Source organism: Perkinsus marinus, assembly GCF_000006405.1.
Source record: "Perkinsus marinus ATCC 50983 genomic scaffold scf_1104296963598, whole genome shotgun sequence".
Classification (NCBI taxonomy): Eukaryota; Perkinsozoa; order Perkinsida; family Perkinsidae; genus Perkinsus; species Perkinsus marinus.
The window spans coordinates 343-958 of NW_003205017.1; the positions used below are offsets into that span (position 1 = coordinate 343).

Genomic DNA, 616 nt, shown 5'->3' on the forward strand with positions numbered 1-616 from the left:
TCCAATGTAATAATAAAAATAAATGAATACTTTACGTTTATTACTACTATTCATAAATGTTAACATAATACTCACACCTCAATCTCCAATTAGGTTTCAATGTAACGCAACGTACACGAGTTCGCCACAAAAATAACAGAAAATTTTTACTACAAAGTAAAGTTTTCAGACTCACCCAAAATTTCAGCTCAAAAATCCCCATTGTTAAGGGCTTCACGCTCTGTTCAGTTCCAGGTTAACTCACCTCAGCCATCGTTTCCTCCCGTTCCTCCTTGGTCATGCCCAACACAGTCCTCTCATTCACATCCTCCCCCGTCGCTGCTACTGTGGGCTTCCTCTGTGCCAAGGGGACCCTCGAGTCAGCCAACTTCTTCGACCGCCATGCTCTCAGCTTGGGCTTAGGGAAACCTCTACTACTACTGGCCAGGTCGGCCCGAGGTGGTGCCACCGGTACAGTCAACTGACACACGCCGTTATAAGAGTCGTGAAAATAACACGTCAACGTTACGTCAGGTTGCCGTTCGACGACTCTGTCATTCATAACCCGGTTTAAGGGCACATCCACTGACGACAACTCAGCTTCCTGCTCTGCCTTGTGAGCCTCCGATACGGCAGT

General features: G+C 46.8%; 1 protein-coding gene across 1 annotated transcript; it reads right to left on the reverse strand.

Moving 5' to 3' along the window:
* Positions 1–244: 244 nt before the first annotated feature.
* On the reverse strand, positions 245–460 carry Pmar_PMAR018915 (hypothetical protein; the record flags this gene model as incomplete). The annotated part of the gene is made up of 1 exon (XM_002771129.1): positions 245–460. A coding segment is annotated over one exon (216 nt), but the record flags the coding sequence as incomplete, so codon positions are not given.
* Between the last annotated feature and the right edge of the window lie 156 nt (positions 461–616).